Source organism: Typopeltis vanoorti, chromosome 13 (assembly GCF_054136105.1).
Source record: "Typopeltis vanoorti isolate ZY-2024b chromosome 13, IOZ_Tvanoo_1.0, whole genome shotgun sequence".
Classification (NCBI taxonomy): domain Eukaryota; kingdom Metazoa; phylum Arthropoda; class Arachnida; order Uropygi; family Thelyphonidae; genus Typopeltis; species Typopeltis vanoorti.
The window spans coordinates 65381758-65406106 of NC_143561.1; the positions used below are offsets into that span (position 1 = coordinate 65381758).

A 24349-nucleotide genomic window follows, 5' to 3' on the forward strand; every position below is an offset into this window, starting at 1 on the left:
ACCTCTAGGTTTTCTTTTGATAAAATAATTTAAATAATTCCACTACCTTTTGATCAGTCAACTAATCTGGAAAAGAAAGATTCTCTTTTCTTCTCGTGGTGTTCCTTACTTTCTTTCTCATGAAAATACACGCATGACCCTTAGGACACGGTACATACATACACGGCAACGATGTCATTTATATATTACGTCATGGAATTGTAGATTTCAAGGAAGTATTGCATCACATCCGTCTAAATGAAGCATCTTTGTAACTTCAAAGTAGCATTTTTGTTTTCCTCCACACCTGAAGAAGCAACAGAAAAAAAAAAAAAACTTCAGTTGTCTTTCATTGTAAAAACAAAAACTTACAACGCGGAGTCTTTTACCATATTTCCTAATTAAGCCAGAATAAAGTGTGACCTTACCATGTAAAGAACAATCGTATTTTAGTCCTTCGAGTAATTTCTTATATTTGTGAGGTGTGAAATTGAGATAAAACTAATCTCCGCCCCCTCCCATACACATACACACACACACTTTTTTTGGCTGGGTATTGTTGTCCGATGTTATCCAAAGCAATTCAGGCTATCAGATGACTACGTCATAACTGTTAACTGTGTGCGTGTGTTCACCAGCTGGTTTGCCTGCTTTGAGAGAGTCGGAAAAAGAAATCCTGCCGCTTCTGAATGAATGAGAACCAGGTTTTTCCACCCAAAAGGACACCATCGTTCTAATATTATATATATATATATATATATAAAATAAAAAAAAAGAGAAGTGAATGTTCCGACCTGAATGTAGCAGTGCCCACTGGAGCAAATGGAAAAATATCAAAATATGATCTTGATGTTTTGTTTATGTTCAATTATAAGGCTGGTGATTATGAGAGACTCAGGAGTCATCTTGGAATAGTGCGATGGCTTGAAGGAAAGAATGTCAGTATTGCATGTCAAGTGGTCAGAATTGCTTGAGAGTAGCAGTATCATACTGCATACCCAAGGTCTGGAGGATAAAGAAGTTGGAATTAAGTGGACGAGTAGAGATATAAAGCAAGAGCTGCAAGAAAAGAAAAACGTTGTGGAGGAAATAAGGAAAAGAGTGATCAGCGTACTCATGAGCAGTACAAAATGCAAGCAAGAAGGATGACTAGTAGGGTAGAAGGCCAAATCAGACTATGAGAGAATTAGCCAAGCATGTCAAAATAAATACAAAATTTTGGTTATGTAGCAAGTAAGAGGGAAAATGACAATGGTAGGATGACTTTAAACAATGCTCAGGATAGGAAGGTGACAACCAAAAGAAATAGTTGATCACTTTGCAAAGGTGGTGATTTTACAGAGGCACAAATCAAAATTGAGGTAGATGCACAGGAGGTGTTCAGCATATTAAAAAATATGAATGTAAACAGAGCTGTGGGACTGGATGGTATATCAGCCTGTGTAATACGTAAATGTGTAAAAGAATTGGAATTATCTTTGACAAAATTGTTCAATCTAAGTCTCAGCTCTGACAGAGATCCAAGGGGGTGGAAGGAGGGGTAAGATAGTACCATTGCATAAAAGTGGCTCCGAGACAGAGGTAGCAGACTAATTAATATCGAAAGTGGTTGTTAAAGTATTGGAAAAGTTGGTAAAAAGTAAATTACAAAAAGGTAAAATTTATTCCTCTCAAATAACAATCTTCAGCTATTTTTATACAATTTTAAATAAAATTAGAAGGGGGACACCCAACTATTACAAATTAGTTTTTAAAAGGAATCGCAAAAAAGTGTTTTTAAAAAATGTAGTTACAAACACTACCAACAGATGGCGCCCAAAGCAAAACAAATATCGGCGAGAAGGCGCCACACAACACATAATACCGAACTTTACAGTTTATTACATATCGAGCTCAAGCCGTCCAGTTTGTTTTAGTTTCGTGGGTGGCGCTACAATCGCTTCCAGCAAGCATTCTATCGAATAGCAGAAAGAGGCGTTGTGTGACTGCTATCACCATCACAAAAATTATAGTGGACGAGGTAGAAGTGCACTTTAATGGCTGTTATTTAGAAGAACGTTAACTGTAATGTCAAAGAGTAATTTACTTCACTATCCTATCCCCATTCGCTTTTCCCCATAACGTCCAGGATTTGGTAACACGGATGATGAATTCTGGGAGGTCAAATTGAACAAATGACAGGAAGACAGCTATGTACAGTTCAATTGGAACCTTTTTTTATTCCTCACTCCCCCATTTTGACGAAGTCATTGAAAAATTTCAAAAAAAACATCCTCTTAGAAATATAGCATTCGGATTCATAATTAACAGAACCATCAAAACGCCCCCTATCGGGAAACCTTAACGCTTGTTCTATGCTAACAAGTATTTGATGTTAGTTATACGAGCCATACTTGTATTTTCGATTTTATTTTCATAAAACTGACAGTAATTTGATCGGCAAATTAGTTAATTTGTCTCCGACACCACCTGATAAGCTAAAATGAATCAACTAACTCAGTGAAAGCCCCCCCCCGCCCTCTATCACTTTGTATTACACCACACAACAGAACGTGCTAATTCGAAACTTGCAGACCATCCCAGAATGATTTAATGACTCTGAGCCGTGATTTATTAGGAACAGATGACAATGATGGAACATTGAGTACAATTACCCTGTTCACCAGTTATTTTTATCTCGTCGTTATAGGAGACGTGGCTACACAAGGGAGAAGAGTTCACACGATGGTAGCTACTGCTAGTGGCGATATATAAAATATCTACAGAGTGATGGATAGAGGTGCTATCTTCCAAAGTGTAAACGCGAAGATCTTAATCTCGAATTCGCCATTAGTGCATAATTACGTAGCCCCCCCCCCCACCCTTTTACTAATAAAATAGATAAACATGAAGTGTACACACAAAACATCAGCACCACCTACTTAAAAGATCATTAATACGCATGGACTAGAAACTTGGAGTTACTTCTATGTAATTGGTAAGCGCTTGTTAAATAAAAAATGCGATGTAAATAATCAAATATTGCTCTAAAATTACTTCTGTTGATTTTTTTTTTTTTATAAGGATGTACTTCGAATTTCATTTAATTGCAATTTAAACGAACAATCAAAAACTGGTTATTTATTAGCCACTAACAACTATTTGGTTCTGGTGGCTAATAAATTTTGATTAAAAAAAAGTAAATTAAACCGACATAAGAGTTAAAGTTGAATACATGGTCATGATCACAACCCGCATATAATCTTTACCTATTTTAAAAAGCGCATCCATCTTTTCAATAATCGTTCCAATATATTTAAATAGTTCTGGTCGCTTAGCAACCGTAACCTACACATACTGTTACAGAGCGACATTGTCAGCATTCCATAAACTGTCAACACGTTAGGTGCGTCCGGTTAGGAACTAGAATACACCATTCGTGACAAAAGTGGGGGGGGGGATGCACCCAATTCTATGGAAACGTATTTTAAATGTTAATTGAAACAGATAAATAATATATTTTCGACAATAAATGTCTAAAAAAAAAATCGTTCAATTAAGTTGTTTTTTCCTGTTCGTGAAATCAATTAATAAATTTCGGAATCAGAGCACAAAGAAAGGAGAGAGAGAGGGGGGACAAAACAAACACGGTACAGAACCGTAACTTGTTATAAAAATGTCCGTTTGGCAAACAAAGATGACGCTGCGTATGTAGATTTATCGGTCGACTCTTTTTAAACCATAGCCGTATATTCAATGGGGGGCACGTGCGCAATATAATGGAATGCGTCTAATGCTCCGACCTTCGGGTACCGTATGGAATGCCACACTCGCACCTTCTCTAGACTTTTATCGTATTTCAACTAAACGCTGACAAACTGGGCTTAATACGGAGAAGTGCCCGGTTGCTCTTTGTGACAACACCAATAATTATAACGCAAGTCGGTAAAGTCGTCTCCGCTCGTCCACTGTTAAACATGTCCCACACGGGTCAAGGTCCACGTGCCTCCCCTCGTAGCTGATAATGGAACTCTCTGGCTGAGGCCCCAGGGTCAGAAACGCGAAGCAGTCGGCGACCATTTTCCCCTGAAAGGAGACACTAATGCCATCAGTTGGCTGCATGAATCACTGGCAACATCAACAGGACCAGACGTCGCTGCGGCACTTCGGGGGAAGAGAGAGAGAGAAAGAGAGAGTCCATTACGTGACGCCCGCGTTCTGCCTTGAGTGGCCAGTAAATGCAGTCCGTTGCTCTGGTGGTCAGCCGAGGCTGATTGGACTCTTGGTAAGCAGCACGTTTTTGAACACACACACAACGTATAGCACAGCTGCCTCTGTGATTTCGTTTGTGCCCGTTATTTCCTCCCGTTTTATTATCTGACCTTCGTAGGCAACCACCACGTTCACTGACCGCGCCGAAATCACGTGGTTTCTGAAACGGACTGCCGCCCGTCACTTCTTTCACGGAATCAATTATGAACAAAAGACAAAAATCTACGGTCACACAATTTTTAAACAGTTCGACTTCGAGTGGTTATTTATGTACGGAGGTGGGGGGGGGGGAAAGCTGTAACTTAAGCTGCCTCAGCACAGATGGCGCGGCATTGCATGTAAATTGATATTGGGGATGATTCTTGAAAACGATTTTTTTTTGTTGTTCGACTTCAATGAAACAAAATGAAATAGTTATACGTAATTTAAATAAAATTCGGCTATATTTGGATGCACAGCTGTAATCTTGATGATAATATGTTAAAAGAGTTTGTTGAAATTTTAAAAACTTAAAGTATTTATCACTGTTAGGTGCTTTAAGTTCTGTAATATTCTTCTAAGGTTTGAATCTTTTCTTTGACTCCCAGCCAAGAAAAGTTGTAAACCTATAGCATAGGAGTAGCGCAGTTGGCCGCGTTTCACTTCATTATTTCGTTAAATATTTTTATTTATTTTTTTTACATAATCCGGAAACCTACTAGAGACCAAACATGGGAGTTCAAGCCATTTGGGATCTCTTATTAGAGGGGTGGGGGGTCACATCGGACGAGGAAATTCATTTCCGACCTAAAGACGGTCACAAGCATCCTGACCCACGGCAGGATTCGAACCAGTAGCTTGCTGGGCAGAATGGGTACGCTAACCACTCGGCCAACCAGTCCGGCATTTTATACATAATAAAATCAGTATTAAATAAATACTAAAGCAAAATTCTGTCTTGGGGGGGGGGGAGTTGACCTTCGTATTAATAGATAAGTGGAAAACTGGTAATTTAATTATCAAATTTAAATACAAAAAACCCCTAAATTCAATTCATCCGTTTCCGTTAAAACTCGAAATATGAACTACAGTTTACGGTTCAACTTTTGTCATCTTTCATTTTGAATTTTCAAACAAACTATTTCGGATTTTCAGCTTATTAGATTGTCTTGTCTTTCTTGGAATAATAATAATAATATAAATGAAGTCTCATTCTTCCAATTATCTTCTCCCAAATTTGACTGCCGAATCATAATGGTCGAGGAATCGTTTGCATGGCAATGTATCATAGCAATTCAATATACTCACGTGAAGCGAATAGAAGAAAAAGTGGCAGACGATAGAAAAAAAAGCTCATTTAATGAATAACTAAATTTAGTTAGATAACTAAAATTAAAATATTAAATGTTTTTCCCCAAACTTCCGTGTTACAAGCTTACCCCGCCCCTCCAGAAAGAAACCCATTAAAACTGTACTTCATAGTATGTTATCAGTTAAACATCACAGGGTCATAAATAGCGCTATTAAAACCAACCAATGCAAAACAGTGATTCTTTTCACTTTCTGCAAAAGAGTAAAATAAATTATTTCCATAAATATGAATGCAAAAACTATGGCGAGTTGAACAAAAAGATAAATAAAAATAAGTATAATTTGTCAATTGCAAAAACTCTTATTATAATAGCTACAATGGACATCTGTCTTTAGATTTTTATTATTCTCAGCAATTCAAAACCTTTCAGTGAAACGCGATACCTCTACATAGTTATCGAATCAGACAACAAGGAGCATTGAAGTAGTAGAATTGCTAGCAGTAACTTTTATCGCCAGCGTCTGTCGTGGCTGCAGCTAAGAATATCGAGTTTGCCGTTGATAATAGGTGAATTATTACTTTCTTGTCTTTAATCAAGTGCAAAGTCGAGGAACCGTTTGCATGGCAACGTGTCGTAGCAATTGAATATAGTCACGTGAAGCGAATAAAAGAAAAAGTGGCAGACGATAGAAAAAGAGCTCATTTAATAAATAAAAGTAATCACGAACAAAAAAAAAAAATAAAAATAAAAAAGGCAACACGCGAAATGCGACACGTGCCTGTCTTAAAAGTTTATTGCCGGTTTGTCTGTACATTTCAAATGGTCAAGTAGGCTAATTCGATGCAACATAAAATTGGCATAAACTTTTATGTTGTTAGTCAAACATTATTATTTTTGGTAGAGATGTAACTAATATAAAAAAACAGGCAGCACAAGTGGCATAACAATCGTTTTTCTGTGTCTAAGACGCCATTTTTATTTACTTTATTTTCATTAAATCATGTTTAGGGTTTGTCCCACTTTTAGCGTTATTCAACCAGTTACTGACAGTCTTGTAGAGTTTGCTAAACATAAAACGACTCTAGATGTAAATCCTTATTTTTCACTACCATATCAAGACACCGAATCTAAATGGAAATTTCAATAATAACCAAAATTAGATTTTATATATATCAATATTCATAGAAGATATTATCCGATATCCAGCAGACCGAAATAAATAAACACACACATACTGTATATTATATTATGCAAACACTTCCATTATCACTTTATTTTCAAAAGCTTCGGTACACTCCTGAACGAGATTAAATAAAATACCGCTCTGTCCAGGATGTATTGAATAGGTATTTTGGTCAATTCTGCCACCATGGCGATCAGTTTTTGTAATGAAACGCTGGTCCTATCCACAATCTACATTATTCTTCACGGTGTTCTTTTGGATTCAGGTGGAAACTGTGCTGACCCGTTTTAACTTTTGCAATCCCATTTCATCCAACCATGTCGCAACTGTTACATTGGTGGATTAATCATGCTGTTATTCAACTTTTTTTTTTTTAATGGAACTACAACTGCACGTGCAACAGACCACATACGTCACCTCATATCACAATTTACCAATGGTCCTATGTCAAATCGCGGAGAGCTCTTTACTACCATGCTAGTTCGAAATAAGCTTTCTTTGCCTTGCATACACAAGTAGCCCTTTGAAAACCGAGGCTATGGAATTCAAACACCTGAACTCCAGGTCGAAAGAATCGGGGTTGAAGAACTTACTACGGACTACTCAAGTCCTTAGAATAATCTTAAGATCGGTACGCACGGTTGCTGATGATGGCGTCCAAATCCAGCGTTAAAAAAAAAAAAAAAAAAAAAAAAAAAAAATTGCTGCAGGTGGATATAAATGATGAGTAAAGATGTTCAGAGAGATTATAGCACTCATCCGTACTTCAGTGATGAGAAGGAGGTAATGATACCTGAGACACAAACATTCCCTGAGCCATCCTATAAATGTGTTGTAATTAGGTGGTTAAGACACTAATATATAACAACAGTGACGTAGCTAGGGGCGGACGGGGAGGTCCGCCCCGGGCGGCACTTTTAACCCTTTTGAACTTTTGCAGTTAAATTCTAAAATACAGTCTCGAGAATTCAGTTCCAACTATTGTAATACTACAGCGAATTTTCCTCACAATTGCTGTAAGTTTTGCTAGTTGTGAGAGGAGTTTTTCTAAATTAAAACTGATTAAGAATTACGTACATTACTATGAAATAGACTTCGCCAATATCATCGACAATTTTGCTAACAGAAAAGCAAGAAAAATAACAATTTTAGAATGTTGAAATTAAAGTTTCACTTCAAAAATTATTTCCCCCTACGTTGTTTTTACTTTTTGTAGTATTTTTGGTGTGTATTGAGAGGGGCGACAAACTCGGGAACCTGAAGATCTTCCTGGAGATCCAAGTTTTTCTTTTTTGCAAAACAGGCAAACCAGTCGGTAAATGCGCGCGCACATTCTCCACTTGGATATAACAGACGAGATAGGATCAACCCTATAATTAACAGAAGAACTGAGGAGGGAATGGAATTTCCGCATAAGAAATTCAAATGGAAAAGAGGATTCACTGACAATGATCCTCCATTTGGATGATATGTATGGTCAAACTCTGATCTCTGAAAGAATCGAGCTTTTGATATGAATAAAGGAATACAAGTATAAACAGCGTATAAATTCTCCATCCGGAGCCATTTCATTTCATGAAATCTGCTGTCAGATTCATTCGACATGAAAATCATAGCATCAGCAAGGTTACCTTCAAATCTACCAAATTTCATAGAAAATTTGGGATTATGCTATGTCTCTGAAACAAATTATGAGGCTTTCTTTCAAGAACCATAGCTAGAGGTTATGGCCAAATCAAGCATTTCTGAGGAGTTTTAATCAACTTATTCATCCAGATTTCAAAAGGCTCCAAGAAGACTGGTTAATCAGTTTGTACGTATGGTTAAGCACGGCGACTTTTAATTAACAAAAACTCCAAGCATAATTATGTATTAGGATAGAATATTCATTTCTCAAAGAATGAGAAAAATGCATTTATTCAAATGATAAGGACTTTATCCACTTTATTACGAGTTACCTCGGTGGTGGTGGTGGTGCAAAAGATCCCATGCTCGAGGACTGTGTTTTTCGTCCTTTGATTCGATTTCAAATCAAGGATTAATAAAGTGACTAAAATTTAATCATTTATGATCTTAAATGACAGGAATTTGACATTTATGTAAAAAAAATAAAAAAATCTGAAGTATTTCTACTTTCATATTTATCATCGTTTCTTAAAATTTCTACATACACCACTTAAAATTATTTTAAAGTTGAACACATTATAGTCGACATCACCATGTCGTTGACAGTGAAAACTGTCAAAGATTTAATTTTTTTTTTTTTTTTTTTAATTAAAACCTCCAAATTTAAATATCATTCAAGCTTCTGTATTAAAGTGAACGTAACAGATTTACTAACATTTTAATTTTAATAACACAGCTCCCGAATACATACAGTTTATATGTATTCGGGAGCTGTATGTATTTATACGTATTCGGCTAACTAAGATCAACTTAGCGAAAGCATCCTCTCTTTTTACTACAAAGTACCTACCTGTAACTGCTGGCTGTTAGGTGTGATTTGTAGCTGTTGACTTTGGTTCATCTGCAGTCCAGGTGCTGATGGAGGACGTGGTCCTGGTGATCCAAACTGTTGGTTTGGAGGGGGTGGAGTTATTCCAGGCGTGGAACCTCTCAAAAACTGAGTCGTTATTGGAATTGTGCCAGGAGTTGGACTATGTATCGTAGCACCGCTAATTGTGGGATCGGTATAATGGGAAAGAGGACGGGTGGCACCATACGCGGGAGTGTTGGCACTGCCTCCTAGTGGTGGCTTTTGATCAGGACTACTAGCAGCATACGTTGGCACGACATTTCCGGACTTGGGATCCGGAAGTCTCTGCAAGTGCTGCTGCAGATGCATTGTCTGTCTCTTGTGTAAGTCTACATCCGGCATGTGGCCCATTCCTGCAGGAGTCCCGATGCTACTAAACACGCCCCCTTCTTGTTTAAATATACCTCCATTAGGCCTTACTGCACTATATGCTGATTGTTGAGTAAATCCCATCGTAGGAAATATATTAGGCGTGGGTCCTTTTGGCAAAGAGTTCATGTTTGATGCTGACCCATTGATAAAATTGGAGCGAACAGTCGACAACGATAGAGGGTCCGTAAACGTATCATGTCCATAAGCAGATCTAGAATGCGGAGAACCAAGCCGCAGTCCCAGCTGCTGCTGCTTTTGTTGCATGCTCTGGTGTTGTTCGGCCATTTGTTTCAATGTTAAAGCCGCAGGACTTGGTTCGGTAAGTTTAAAATCCAGTCCCAATCCTGTACTCATCCCTATGTTAGACGTATAGGCTGGCATTCTTTGTGGAGGGAATGGGGTGGTGGTAGTTGACGTAACCATGGTCCCCAGATTGCTACAGGTGGTTGCAGGGTCAAACAAAGTCGACGGACATTGCGCTTGCGCTGTAGAGAAAGATGGCATCATGGAAGGAGCAGATGGGAAATGAAGCTGGGAAGAAGAAGTGTTCGTTATGGCTTTCCCCATATCCATTATTGCATTACCAGGACTGCCTGTGTCCTTTTCTGTGTCCTCCTGATCCTTAACACTACTGACACTGTCCTCAAAGTTGAAGTCTTTCATAAGATCTGAAGAATTGGTTAGAACATCGTCTATGAGACGTTTCAAAATGTCGGGATGAATAACATCGTCAGTACCATCTTCAGAAAAGCTCAAACTTGGAAATGTGTCCGAGAACCTTTCCCCACTACTACCCCCATTAGAATTCTCACTGTCGTCTTGAGGGGCCCCCGCACTGTTGAGGCGAATTTCGCTATTGCTGTTTATATTGTGATTGCTACACTGATTGAGATCAGTTTCCTTTTCTTGTTTGCACTCGACGTTGGTTCCTACAGATATAGAAGTTCCCTGAAGCGCTTCTTTTTGCACACTTGAAGAACCGCCAGTTGAAATACTGCTAGATGCGGACGCAACCGGAGAATTTGAAGATTTTATGTTGCCGGTAAGGGCTTTCACAGTAACGTTCGTCTGAATAGTTTGAGAATGTTGGAGCTGTGAGGTATTTGAGCTGGTGAACTGTTGCACGATTTGAACTGAGAAACTAGGAATGTTCGACTGTTCTTGAGATGTGCTGGTGCGAGTCCCCTTATCTGGGGTGCTGCTGTTACGGGGAACCTTGGACTGATGCTCTAATTCGTCAGCCAGGCCATCAACTGCTGAATCTAACTGACCTTCTGAGGGTCGTTTGCTTGCTTTCTATTAGAGAAAAAAATTATATAAAACAAACCATTAGATGTGTAATGGAACATATATTTTATATTTAAATTATATTCAAAGTAACAAAATATAATAAAATTTAAATTATTCGCAAAACATGTTTAATATAATTACATCAGTAAGTTAACTACTATTAGTCTATGAGAACTGCCACACACACACAATAAAAGCACTTCGTCTTTCTCAATGTAAAGACGTTAAAAATCTTATTAATGCATAATAATCTTTTCAGAGGCCAAGTTGAATCCAAACAAATGGAAAGCAAACTGTCAAAAGATCTGCAATGAGAAATACCAGGAATGCAAATGATCAATAAATGTGCGTGTCCCTATTTATGTTTCTCTCTGTGTGTATGTATGTGGATGAGTGGGAGTACGTGCACATATAGACGGTCTTTTTCAAGTTGCTTTTATTTGCGCATTACAATTACTTAAAGAATTTCGTCTTGAAGCATTTAATAATCCCTTTTGTGTCTTCCAGAGTCGACTACTTTCAGAGAGAGAGAGAGAGAGAGAGATATCACAGGCGACTGATGCTTGAGATGCAACAACATTAGCATTCGTGGTTTAAAGCCATGTGTACAATCCCCATGTTGAAAATCAACAGATCGCGCATGATCTATACTGCTATGCATGGTATACAAAAATATTCAGAAGTCTACTAGCCATCTGGATACTGTCAACGTATGTAGATTAAAAAAATTCGACAGAGGTGTAATTCTCAAAAGAAAATCAATGACTTATCCGTTCATGATATTGACAAAAGACTGCACCATCTAAAATTAAATAAGACAACAGGAAAAGACCTAGGAAGATAACACCAAGAAACAAAGAGGTACAGATATTTGGGGGCGGAGGGGTTCCAATGTAGAAACTACAACCAAAAGTTCGATCTACAAGGGTTCAGGTCAGTAGCAGAAAATTATGAACCCACTACCCAATCTCAGTTTTTAAGAAGAGGTAGTTGCACATAAGTAAAATACCAACAACCGACTATACTAGTGTAAAGAACACTGCAACTGGTCTGCAGATGGCTGGCTGTCAGTAATATGGAACAACGAACTACGCCAACACCCTCTTTCCGATTGGTGGCGTTCGTGCAGTGAATGAATGGAGAGAGCCATATGACCGAGTACACCCCAACTTGAAGTTTGTTGACAGAAACAAACTTCTAGTTTAGAGCTGTTTCTCCTAATATGAAACACTTATGGATAATGCAGCGCTTCCTAATTTGGTGGTTTTACGAGGGTGGTGTGAAAAGTTCTCGGCCTCGACCATAGATGGCAACACTATCGGCACGATTTTTTTCCTCCTAAGTTGGTATATCTGTCATAAGCATCCACGTGAAATTGCAAGTCATTCTATCAAGTAGTTTGTTTTATACAGCTGTCTGTGAAGCAAAAGTGTTGTCTGTATTCCTTGAAAATTGAGTATCGTGCGGTTATAAAAGTCTTTGTAAAAGAAGGTTTAACGCCAAAAGAAATTCATTTGAAGTTCATAAAAGTTTATGGGCACTCTTCTCCCTCGTTTTCGACAATTAAGAAATGAGCTGCCGAGTTTAAACGTTGCCGTACCAGCCTTGAAGATGATATCCACGTGAAGGACGAGCAAAAAGTGTAACAACACCAGCATTGATCAAATGCAGGATTTGATTATATAGAGAAACCTGTGGAGAATTCATTACTAAAATTAACAGACGTGAACCACAGTAGTGGGTTACCTCACATGGAAAGGAAAAATCTACAATCAAGAGGAGAGAACAGCAATGGGGGTCCCCCTTGTCATACCTGTTTATAGAACATCATGAAGAAAAAATTCTTGCGTTTAAACCCAAACCAAAACTCTGACTTCGATATGTCGATGATATCTTCGCAGTCTGGAGTCATTCCAAACAAGAGCTACTTAAGTTTTTAGAAAAAATCAACCTTCTTCATCCACGCAACAAATTTACATTAGAAAAAGAATCTCCACAGGGCATCACCTTTCTGGATTTACACATCCAAAGAAAAGAAGACGGTTCCATTCAAGCCGACATTTTCAGGTCGCTACATTCACCATACTTCTGCTCACCATCCCTCTCAAAAATTTGGCATCATTAAATCATTGGTAACCAGAGCATACAGAGTTTGTTCCTCCGAGGATTCTCTAAAACAAGAATTGGAAATAATCAGAAACACAGCCACTCTAAATGGATACAATCTCAAAACAACTAAAAAAAAATCAACAAGTTCTCTACACATCAACCTAGACAAGAACAAGCCCATAGGATTCCCATACCTTATATCAAAGGCATCTCCGAACGGCTCTCGAAAATCATGAAGAAATACAATCTTGCCTGCTGCCACCTACAAACACATCAACCAGATCCACAACCTGTTACCTTCGCCCAAAGACAAACTTTCACCTATGCTACTACCTGGCGTATATGCGGTTCCATGCTCCTGTAAACTCTCTTATTAACAGACAGGCAGATCAGTTTTTAAACGCATTTCAGAACATCAAGACCATATCCGCCTCGCTCAACACGGAGTTGAAAATCCAAACCACAAGATCCACTGGGAAAAGACAAAAAACTCCTACACAGATCTTCATATAAATATGAACGCTTATATAAAGAAAGTGCTGAAGCCCTACTTCCCAGACTAAATCTAAACCGCAATGATGTTCTTGCCATCCCTAAAGTATGGGAAATTGTCATACAAAATTGTGTAAAAATAACTTAACGATAATTTAATTTTAATTTAATCTAATTTAAGTTCAGGCCGCAACGCGCCACTGCACGCAATTTGGATTCCATTGTACGTACGCACCCTATCCTTTGTGCCTTTCCTAGTATTGTACTGATGATGTCCTAAGATACCGAGGACGAAATATTTACGTCATAAAAAACCTACTACTGTGGTTCACGTGTGTTAATTTTAGTAATGGTATTGAATGACCGGCGAGTCAAAGTGCGTGACATTGCCAAGACTAAGCATTTCAAAAGAACGTGTAGGATATATTTTGCATGAAGAATAAAAACGAATTAATAATTTTTAAATTATAAATTCGTTTTTTTTCATTGTTAGGCCGAGAACTTTTCAGACCACCCTCGTATACAGCCCACCTATGTTTCTGAACATCGTGTCATACTACAGGTGCAACTGCGATATGGTTTGGGGAAAATTATGTAAAAAAAAAAAAAACTTGAATTTCCTCTACTGAGTATCGACATCTAATCGGACGAACTGGAAGGATGGGTGCGGACAAAGGTAGTGTGTTCAATAACATGATACATAGTCCGGTGGCCATGACGAAGGAAGAATGGATCAATATATCTGATTCATATTAGCACAAACTGATGGAGAGTATGCCTAGCTAGGTTCACCATGTGACTGACCAGGGATCACAAGAGTGGTCACACATTATTGAGGTGTATGCAATTTAGGTTTATCTGTAATACAGTGCTATCACAAATCAGCATATTGTATAATATGCACAAGAATAAAAAAAACATGGAATTAAAATTATGGCATCTGTTAAGTAGACAATATCACCATTCGGTGATATTGTCTACTTAACATAAAAACGGATAAAAACGTTTGGTATTGAAGAGATCTGAAAAGGGTGAATGGGCCATGATGATGATGGGACATAACCTACCACCATAAGGGCAATTTAGAAATAATCGGTAAGTTCCCGCTTTGTGATTTCACAATTCCTATATACAGGCTACAAGCCAGATTGAAAGATATCTTTTTATACTTAAAGAAACAGCATATCCATATCTGTAAAAGATGATCTCTGGATTTCATGAGAAATATTTATACTGTTCAAAGTTTAAAGCGATGAAAATCAACCCTGATATCAAAATGAACATAATAAAATTATATACAATTTTTTTTAAATTATGTATATAGTTCTGAAAAAAAAAGAAGAAAAAAAAAAAAGCTGGTAAGCAAACTGCACGTTTGCTTACCAGCTAGAAATGCATCCATAATTTAATATTAATGTAGTTGAACACTGTTCATTTTCATGCTGTATGTACGCATTACGTCTTACTTGTTGCACATGCACATCTTATTTCATTCTCAAGTATCTGGTTGGCCAAGCGCATAGCGACCCAACAGGCTGTGGGTTCGAATCTCAGTGTAGGCGTGAATGACCATAAACATCTTTACGTTGGAAATAATTTTCATCGCCTGGTGTAGATCGCCATTCGACTTATTGGAGGCTTAAAATGGATGGATTGAAATGTTTCATATTCGATCTCTAGCGCTAAGTTTGCGGGTGATCTAAGTCATGAACTCATCTAAGACACTAAAAATATATGTTTCCACCTTTTCGTAGATGGACGGGACTAACATAAAGAATGATTGGTCTACGGTCGCGATATACTTAACCCTGATCCTGTACCAATGGCATAATGGAAAAATCGAAGCAGGAGCAACATAGATTTTTTAGACATGATTGAGGATGACATATTCCTTAAGTATTAACTAATTCAAAACAAGCTTTTAGGGGGGAAAAATAAATAAATAATATATATATATATATATATATATATATATATATGGAAAATTCAATACATTATATTATGTACTTCAGTGTGTACACAAATTTAAAACAAATTTAAATTAGCAATGATTCAAATGAAATCTGAAACAGAAAAAAGAAAAGGGCAAAGAAAAAAAGGCGCCAAAGATCGTCTAACTTTGGAACCGGCTGGAAGGAAAAAAAACATTCCTATGACATTTCAAATACAAGAAGTCTCAATATCGACTTCAATATCAGAAGCGCCCCTAGTGTTTAAAAACATTCTTCGATCTTAAACATTTTGTGAAAACGAATGTGTTATCAAACAAGCGAATGAATGCAGGTCACCGAGTGAAAAAATGTGAAATGCCCAGTCGTTTAAAATCCTCAACAGAATTATTGATTTTGTATTATTAAAAAGTCTGCAGAGATAAATTTAATTGTGATATAAAGTATGCGCTTAATGCTTCGCTCTATAACAGCTCCTTCACTGGCTGTCATAAAATATATATGTTTAGGTAAAAACATCGTTTGGTCCCGGCTGAGCGCGCTTTTCACTTGCGCACGCACACTTAAATTTAATGACATCTTCAGTGGTGAAATGTACACCGCGAGATGCACGTGTAACAGTCTCGCGACGTGGTATAAGTGAAACAATACGTAAAAACAGCAATCACACTACCATATAGACGGCTATTTTTAGGGAAAATGTCTTGTGGCTTAAATTAAACCTTACGATATGTCTTCCATAGTAACGGGCAAACAACAAACTATGGCTTAAGTCGCTAGCAAAGCACAGCGCGATTCTGTAACTAATGCTTGTAATAAGCTGCGCGCATGACTGCCAGAAACATCAATCATGTCACCGGAACACAGCAATAAGTTACTGTACCGCAGGTGTTTTACTGCAAGTGGAACTATTTTTGGCCCTTAGGGCGCTGGCTTATTGGTGTTGACTATCGGCGCGGCTGTTAGGAGGGGAGGGGGTTCCAACAGTGAATACCACTCGGTTGGAACCTCTGATGGTGCTCCTTTCCCCAATATACTTTTCTATTCGTTTCTTTTTAGCGGCTATGGCGCGTTTAAGATCCTTTTTTATACGCGTATATAAATCTCGTCACGTTTCCGAGTAATCATTTTACGAAACTCCTTTGTTCGAAAAGTTGGCGTTATTATACCTACGAAGGAAAGTTACAGAATGTATTTTAAGTGTTCAGCAAGGAATCGGACGTCTAGAGCAGCCACACTTATAATAAAAAAAGATTCAAAAGATTGTTACAAGTTGTAAGACTCCTGGTCACTTCCAACCACACCCTTATTCATGTAAATTTGATCAAACGCTTACAATAATCACATTAACATGATAAAGCCATTTACAAAGTATATACGTATCTTCGAGTTCCCAATGAATAATATTTCGACGTTGCATTTATTCAGAGCTAGATACAGGAACTTATAATAGACTGGATCTCACAGCTCCATTAGTAGCAACTCATATTTACTGTTCCAGTTACAAACTTCTGTGTTCTCAAAAGAAATTAATATTAAACTAATTTCACGCAATCATTTCATTATTATAGTTAAGATTAGAATGGAGTAATTATTTGGGCATGCTTACGTGTATACGATGTTTTTTTTTTTTTTCTTCTCGCTCTAAACGACAAAACAGATCATTACGTTATAAACAATTCGGTTGTTTTCACAATTTGCAGCCTTAGTGGGTCAGTGACACTATTTGGCGCCACGCCTTTCAACACATGGAGCTGAAAATATCGCAACAATATCTTGCCTTCTATTTCGGGAACGTATTGCACTGCAAGTAGTACCGCATGAGGAACACAAAGAAATAGCAGTCCGTTAAGATGTAAAAACATTCACGATTCACTGATTATCTGCTCTAGGCGCACGTGAAGGTTGGAAAGGGGGAGGGGGGAGAATACAAAAAGCCCATGGAAAGTTCCATCCTTGATGGAATGGAATCATAGCATGGTGGAAAATTACTGAACAAAGAATAAATCCTTCCTGTAGATATAAAAAGTTAAAAGGTGAGGTTATCTCGTCTTATATTTGCTTCCCGAAATCTTGTTTTTCATCCCAAAAAACATGCCAAACCAGCAACAGAACAAATACAAACATTTGACAATAATGGCCACCCCATCCTGACACGCGCAGGCTCATAGGATGAGCTTGCGCGTGTCAACAACTATGATAATGATTTCATTTATACATTAACAGAAAGAATACATACAAAATAATGTATTCACTTAATTAACAGCTGTATGTTATGCTTTGTTTCTGTCACATTTTAGACCGAAATAACCTCGGCAACAATGATGTTGGTGATTTTCACCACTGAGATCGTCGAAGCCACCTCCTTCTTCTGACCAGTGATACACCCCCTCATCATCATCCGATGAACATGAAGAATCAGATCATATTGAAGAATAGAAATAAAATACCCCTTCAAATAAAACAGCAAACTAAGTGAAAGATTTCAAAGGAATAAAAATCTATCGTTTCGCTCAATGTTTTAAAAATGTTTCTATAATTTTCGTAATCAGTGTTATATTATCTCAATCTAGTCTTGATCATTATCGAACTGTGAATAAGTAGTGAAAATCGTTTAAACATAAACCAGATAAACAACATGAATCATTTCCAAAAACTACACACCAATAGTTCCCCCCCCCCACCTCGTTTATTTTTCTCTCTCTTTCCCTCCTATTGGGATGAAGATCAAAAACGGCGCCGACACTTGCCTATCTAGTCACGTAAAGAGTTAGGGAAAAATCATTAACAATCAATCCTCACTCGAAGTCAAGTCCGGCATTATCAAATATTTGTGCTAACGAACTTTTCCTAGATACGCTTAGAGAAAGAGAAACAGGAAATTACCAAATTCAGGTTCCTCCACCCACGCACTGGCATACACACTTAAGTAAACCGTTATGAGCCACGATAATGCTATAACCGACAAGTGAAGGCAGCGATGTGTTGTTGGTCCTGCACTGAGGGTAACAGTTCTGTTTACTTTCCAGCCTCTGTTGATACCAGACTTGATTAACTGCTGTGTTGCCAGCTTAGCTATCTGCAACTCTCTTTCTCTCTCCCTCCCTCTCTCTCCCTTGTGAAGTAAACTGTAAACAGATCCACTAAACAGAGTAAGCTGAAGCAAGGCACGAGGTAGGCATGATTCAGGAGAACCAGCCACGTGTTTAGTGTCTTAAGTATGAGGCGTATATGATCTGATAGTAAACACGGGGATGTCTTAATTAAGAGAAATTAAACGTCAAAACAGAAAGGTGTGCTCCCTCTATAAGAGCTCGTGGCTGGTTTAAGAAGCTTATGATAAGTAAGAGAATAATAATTAAAGTCATATAAACAAGCAAACACCCGGGAAAGAAAAATTATTGCACCAAGTGAAACTGTGTTGTAGTCAGACATTAATTAACGTCATATAATTAAGTGAATGTAATTCGCATATTATGAAAATAAAATAAAAAACTTCGTCGCTAAAATGAAATTTTGAAGTCGGCTTAGGGAGCGGGGAGGGAAATAAACTGATATTATAGGATAACTGTATTTAATGGGATTTTTTGCGAACTAGTAATGTTTAAATCAAATAAACTGCAGTATAATGTAACGAATGATTTCGTCTCCGATGATAACGAATAATACATTAACATATATGTAGTATATAAAAACATACAGTTGATGTGTGCTAGTTATCGCCTTGGTGTTAGGGTACTGGAACGCGAAGAATTAAAAATAAAAAAAATAAATAAATAGAAACTGCTAATTTTCTACTACTACACGGTAAGGTATTGAATCATTAGTCTTGCCAAATGTTTTTTTCTCTAAAAGGAAAAACATTTTCTGCTTAGCTTAGCTATTAAATATAAAAGTAATCTTGGAATTTCGAAGTGAAATAATTTCGGATAGATATGAAGTTTGAATAAAACTTTTGCTAGCCCTGCCTCGTACTCCTTCCGAGTCCAAAAGTTTTTACCAGAAGCGTTTTGCATTCATAAACAAAATAATAAAAATAAAGTGGTTATTCGCTGCAATATGAAACTGGTTAAAAACAAGTGTGATGATCACTTACTTTCCTGAGGTTAAATCGGTCGATGTAACTGAAACAATGTTAAGGAATCTTGGGGGTCAAAGTTGAATATCTGAAATCATGTTAAACATGCAAATTTTGTAACTTTTTGGAAGAATGCGGCGTTGTTTTCAATTCTGAAAATTTGTTTTTTTGCATGGAATTTTCCTTCATGACTAGTAACAGAGCTTAGTGGGGGGGGGGGGGAATGAAAAAATGGTTAATTTATACACCTTTTTTTTTAGCAACACTGCTTCCATTCTATCGTATGCAGATATTATGAAATAGAAGGAATTGCGACATTTTATCTGTTTTCTGTTTATCCATCAACAATTACCACGAAACAGTATTTTTAGGAAAATACGCATAAATGATATCAAAACAACTTGTTTTTAAGTGAACTGATAGGAAGGGGAGAGTATTAAAAGAGTTAAATAACATGCTAACTGACAAATAGACCTTTATTTTAAAAATGGCTTTGAAGCTGATTAATAACAATACATCAAAGAAAACAATTCATTAGGCCTACAAATAAAGACTTCGGTCATAGCGAAAATAAAAACAATTATCCTAACAGTGATAACTGAAAACGATCTTGTATACTTGCTTAAAAAAAAGCATTGCGAAAAATATGCAATTACTGTTTAATTATAGTTTTACAGTTGAATTAGGAGTTCGTTGGACAAGGCTAGAAATTTTTTTTTTATTTATTAATAAAAAATCTCCAAACATTGTACATCAATAAATTGTGGGGGAGGGGGGTCCGCGGATGAATAAATTTTTTGCCTAGCAAGTAGGAGTTTGCGTGATTTGCCGAAGTCTGCTCTTGGAGAGCGTCAAAGTCATTCAAATAATGACAGGGATGTTCGTGATTGTCATAGGTGGTAAATGAATTTCAAATCACCCAGCATGAAATTCCCGCTTTGCTTAAACAAAAGATAATGAGTTTCTGCTATCTGTTCTGCACAATATCAGTAACTCTCGATTTCAAAAACAATGAAACTGATTTTATTAACAAAATATCAGAAATTCCTTTCACCAGGAATTACCATATAATTGTAATTACGCTGCTCCATTCCAAATTAATAACTAATCCATTCCAACAGTCAAAGTTTTTTTTTTAATCCACAATTCAAAATCATACCCGCCTTGAGATTTAAAATGGCATCAGTATTTCTTCAGACCGCCATATATCACCATTTCTACAACGAAGGGGATTTACGAAATATTATGACAGCCGGACACCCAACTAGTTTCCGATTAACAATTCATTTCCAAATTGGATTATAATTTGTCAGCACTCATCTGATCAGTTCATATTTCGATTTCCTGAAGCACTGCTAATTGCTGCACTAGCTGACCTGTATTTTGCTCTTTCGTCTCCTGTTCTGTGTGATAACTCTAAGATTATCCATTTCGTTAATCCTATCTAAGATTTATATATGGATTATAATGTTCAGTTCTCGGATATCTTCATTTTTGAAGGCTTCTCTTTGTAATATGTGGAACAGCCAGAATACATAACAAAAGTATTGTTTTGTTATGCATTCCAGCTATGTCACATACAAAGGGAAGTTTTACCAATAAGTGGAAGGAACAGAACATGAAAATCTGTATATCGTTCAATTTGAAGAAGACGTTACTTATCACTCGCTGTATTTCTGCCGACAGTTGTTTGGTACTGTTGCACTACCAGTGCCTTTATACCACCTGGTAAATATAAATACACTGTCAGCGGATCAAGCATAACTCACATTCACTGCTGATGGTGAATTTGATAAACCGATTTTTCTAGACTGTCTTATACATCGTCTTTCTGACGGATCAAGTTTTCTTTACCCAGAACACCTTTGCCGGAAGGTATATGGACATCATCTATCTAGTCATAAATTTCATATCGAACACGTAACTGATCTTTCTTCTAATGGCTACGATATATCCATTATTAATAAGATAAGGAATAATTATCTGCATATGAATAAAAATCCTAAAACCATTCCTTGTGTCAAAAAAGGTACGTCCAAAGAATTGCTTATATCTTAATTTAACTTTGCCACTTCCTTCAAATTTTTTTTTCTTTTTGCTTCCACCAGAAGCAAAATGCATCCATAGTATCTTCTTGAATTATTTTTTCGAAGAGAGGTTGCTTTTCACTCCAACATAACTCAAAGGTGGAGGGTGTTATATGAATTCTGCAAACTGACTTGATTTTAACAGGTCACTGGTTCGCTTTGACGATGTTCGTGTTACACTAAAGAAATATCAACTGCTAATCCTCTATTAATTCTTAATAAATGTAGAACTATGCAAATTGATTGCTGTTTATTTACTTAATTGTTAATTTTGGTAACTGAGCTTGCTTAATTATTTGGGAAGAAAGCCCGCGCGAACTTAAATTCGGATAGCGGCCTAGATATTAAAAAAAAAAAAAAAAGCGAAAAGTTTTTTTCCCTTCACAATCTCCACTTAAAGATATTAATTATAATTTCAATTACTGTTTTCAAAAGCATAACTGTTTAAATAAAAAAAATACAACTTTATCAATTTTATTTTACTTACACAGGATTTAAAGAATAAACTGAAGAAATCCAGTTTATATCGTTAACTACAATAATCTGCTTCCCCTATTCAATCCAATCCTTATATTTAGAGAGAGAGAGAAAAAGAGAGATAATTAAGTGGATGAACAGAGTATTCAAATAATCGTACACAAAACACGGAAAAAGACTTGACTGCCGTAGCAATTAAAGAAACGAGCGATCGGATATTCGGATATCAGTTGTCTCTTGTAAATGCACCTTGAACATTCAGGTTGTTCAAACAATCTGGTAGTGTTTTCCTTTTCCTTGAGAAAACGCCTGAGAAGAGTGAGTGATCGGTGCTAATCCGGCAATAGCTAACAGTTTGTTAAAAGAGGATAAACATACGGTGCACCATGTATTTGGTGGCTGTAATGAATGACAAGGCAGATAGGGTGTTACTAAACAAAGGCGTGGTTGTTTCACATCGCTCATTCCTACTATCAGCAGCTTATTGGCTATAAACAAAGACGTACTGATGATTGAATGTTCGCTATAATCTGATGTTTCAACAGGTCCCGGAAATAGATATAATGTATAAAAGTTTGAAGGCTTCGAAAACGATAACAAAGGAACTTTTCAGTATCTATTTACTGCATTCTGTTTCTCTCTCTCTCTCTCACACACACACACACACACACAAAGAAAGAAAACAAGTGTTTCATATTAGCGAATGAATATGTGGCAATGAAAGGATTTATTTCGTAAGATAAGCTTTCTACATACCAACAGGCCTCTCTGTTGGAGAATTTTTCCTTATCATAGAAAGGATTGCACGATAAAACAGTTGAAGTGAACCTTGCTGTAACAGACATGGTGAAAGTGGCGCCATCTACGTTAACATATCTACATGTGGTGATGTAGCCCTAAATCATGTGCTGTATCCCTAGGGGAGGGTTCGAATACTTCATATTCTTTTTTTCATTTTTTATTTCCTGAACACATGAATCAAATATTAGCACGATTCAAATGATAATGATGATGAAATTGATGCCCATTCATCATCCCGGGAAGTCTGCGTTTCTACGTTTCTTTGCATGTAAAAAGTTCCAACAGAGAAAGCAGAATTGAGTGATAAATTTAAAAAAAAAAAGAAAAAAAATAGTAGTCCTGCTTGTTAAGCAGGTCTGAATCATCACTGTACCACCCATTCTTCCCCTCCCCCTTTTCATATATCTCCGTATATAGGTGTGCATTACTTGTCGAACTGATGACCTTTGACCTCTGTGTTTCCAAGTCACGTTCGGCATATTGTAATTGGTAGTGTGAATCGACCTGATGACCACGCGTTGGAGGAATACACACAGAATTAAGGACAAATAATCAGAGACCTTTTCACTTTGAGCGTAAATGTTAATAGCTGCAACTGCTTCAAGACACGCAGAGGTTTCAAGAAGTTCAAGCTATTGGGCTTTTATTCATTCCCCTCAGGAATCAAAGTAACGTAATATTTATACTTAGTTCTATAATAGTTATTCTAAATAAAAATATAAAATAAATAAACTGAGGCCGTTCTTATTGCCAAAGAATAAGGCTAAAACAGTGCCAGTAAGTAGCTGCGCTCTTTTAGCCTTAACTTTTTTTTTTTTTTTTGGAGATTGGTAAGGAACCGGTATCTGCCTTTCATCGCCGCAGTTCAACGTCTTTCTGCTGCATGTCGAAAGAAACGCGATGTTCCTAATCCTAACTAGTATTTATCTGTTGATATTCGTGAATGTGTTCTACAGTCAATTTTGCTGTTGGTTTCTTCCAGAGGAAAACTCTATTCCTGAATAAGCTAAAAAAAGCATCTAGGGAAAAAAAAAAGTTCACTGTCTACAATTGAACTTATAATGGGTTTCCTTCCGCATGCTTAGCATTATATTTTTATCCATATTTCATGCCAAAAGTTATTTCTATACATATTGGGGATACGTAAGTGAGGTGTAGAGAGGGGGGGGGGATTACCATTTCCTCTTTCTCAAAATTACAGACATTTTTTAAAAGAAAAAAAAAAAAAGGAGAAATTTTTTCCCACAATTAATATTGTATAGTCAGCCTCTAGTTAAAAAGAGCTGTCGTCAAACTTCTCCCAAAGTTTTTTCTGTTTTTCATTGAATAAATTGATATTTATTAGGTAAATGCAACTACTATGGCTTAAATGCGACCACCTGACATTTCTGCGAGGCTGTTCGAAATTCAAAACAAATACAACTGAGATTTACACCCAAAACATTTTCCAATC

The 24349-nt window shown here is 37.0% G+C and overlaps 1 protein-coding gene across 1 annotated transcript in view; it reads right to left on the bottom strand.

Annotated features, from left to right (window-relative positions):
* The window catches only part of LOC150100229 (uncharacterized), a 119736-nt gene that overhangs the window by 16070 nt on the left and 79317 nt on the right, over window positions 1-24349 (bottom strand). The window contains exon 2 of the mRNA XM_090402397.1: window positions 9182-10909. Within this exon, the coding sequence (XP_090258523.1) occupies window positions 9182-10909 (1728 nt within the window). The remainder of the gene's footprint in view (window positions 1-9181; window positions 10910-24349) is intronic.